The sequence below is a fragment of the Mesitornis unicolor genome, unplaced genomic scaffold, assembly GCF_000695765.1.
Source record: "Mesitornis unicolor isolate BGI_N332 unplaced genomic scaffold, ASM69576v1 scaffold29406, whole genome shotgun sequence".
NCBI lineage: Eukaryota > Metazoa > Chordata > Aves > Mesitornithiformes > Mesitornithidae > Mesitornis > Mesitornis unicolor.
Window position 1 is genome coordinate 225 of NW_010192123.1, and position 1461 is coordinate 1685.

Consider the following 1461-nt stretch of genomic DNA (forward strand, 5'->3'; position numbering starts at 1 on the left):
GGCTGGGAGACCCCCCCCAATTGGGACAAACACGGGTTTGGGGCAAATCTGGGGCTTGCTGTGTCCTGTGTGAGCCAGGAATGAGCCCCTGGCCCAGCCGCTCCCAGTCCTGTCCCCATCACCACCCCATCCCATCCAGTCCCAATTCCATCTTCCTGTCCTCGTCCCCTCCCTATCCCATCCCCATCCCATTGCTGTCTTGTCCCCATCCCATCCCCTCCCAGTCCTGTCCCCATTGCGACCCCATCCCATCCCATCCCAGTTCTGTCCCTATCCCATCCTATCCCTGTCCTGTCCTCATCCCATCCAGTCCCAATTCCATCCTCCTGTCCTCGACCTCTCCCTGTCCCATCCCCATCCCATTGCAGTCTTGTCCCCATCCCGTCCCTATCCCATCCTATCCCTGTCCTGTCCTAGTTCTGTCCTGTCCCCATCCCCTCCAGTCCCAGTTCCATCCCCATCCTATCCTGGTCCTCTCCCAGTTCTGTCCCCATCCCATTCCCCATCCCCACCCCGCCCCAGTTCTGCCCCCACCCATCCAGTCCCAGTTCTGTCCCCATCCATCCAGTCCCAGTTCCATCCTTATCCTCTCTCCATCCCATCCCAGTTCCGTCCCCAGTCCCTCCCAGTCCTGTCCCCATTGTGACCCCATCCCATCCCAGTTCTGTCCCTATCCCATCCTATCCCTGTCCTGTCCTAGTTCTGTCCTGTCCCCATTCCCTCCAGTCCCAGTTCCATCCCCATCCTATCCCCATCCCAGTTCTGTCCCCATCTCATCCCTGTCCCGTCCGCCTCCTGCCCCCATCCTGTCCTGGTCCTCTCCCAGTTCTGTCCCCATTCTGTCCTCATCCTCTCCCCATCTCATCCCAGTTCTGTCCCTATCCCATCCTATCCCTGTCCTGTCCCCATTCCCTCCAGTCCCAGTTCCATCCCCATCCAATCCTCATCCCATCCCCACTCCCTCCCAGTTCTGTCCCTATCCTGGTCCCGTCCCAGTTCCATCCTCATTCTCTCCCCATCCCATCCCAGTTCAGTCCCCAGTCCCTCCCAATTCTGTCCCCATCCCCATCCCATCCCCAATCCCTCCCAGCGTCGTCCCCATCCTGTCCTCATCCTATTCCCATCCCAGTTCTGTCCCCATCCTGGTCCCGTCCCAGTTCTGTCCCCATCCATCCAGTCCCAGTTCCATCCTCATCCTCTCCCCATCCCGTCCCCAGTCCCTCCCAGTCCTGTCCCAGCCCGTCCCCACCTGTCACCGCCTCCTTGGTGACGAGCGCAGGCCCCAGGGGACAGAAGGTGTCGAAGGTTTTCCGTCTCCATTGTGGCCCCATCTCATCCCATCCCAGTTCTGGCCCCATCCCATCCCTGTCCCATCTCCCTCCTGCCCCCATCCTATCCTGGTCCCGTCCCAGTTCTGTCCCCATCCATCCAGTCCCAGTTCCATCCTCATCCTCTCCCCAT

General features: G+C 60.4%; 1 protein-coding gene across 1 annotated transcript in view; it reads right to left on the minus strand.

Annotated features, from left to right (window-relative positions):
• The window catches only part of LOC104542606 (fumarylacetoacetate hydrolase domain-containing protein 2-like), a gene marked incomplete at both ends in the record, with an annotated part of 1986 nt that overhangs the window by 168 nt on the left and 357 nt on the right, over nucleotides 1-1461 (minus strand). The window contains one exon of the mRNA XM_010186972.1: nucleotides 1250-1312. Coding sequence (XP_010185274.1) covers nucleotides 1250-1312 — 63 coding nt within the window. The remainder of the gene's footprint in view (nucleotides 1-1249; nucleotides 1313-1461) is intronic.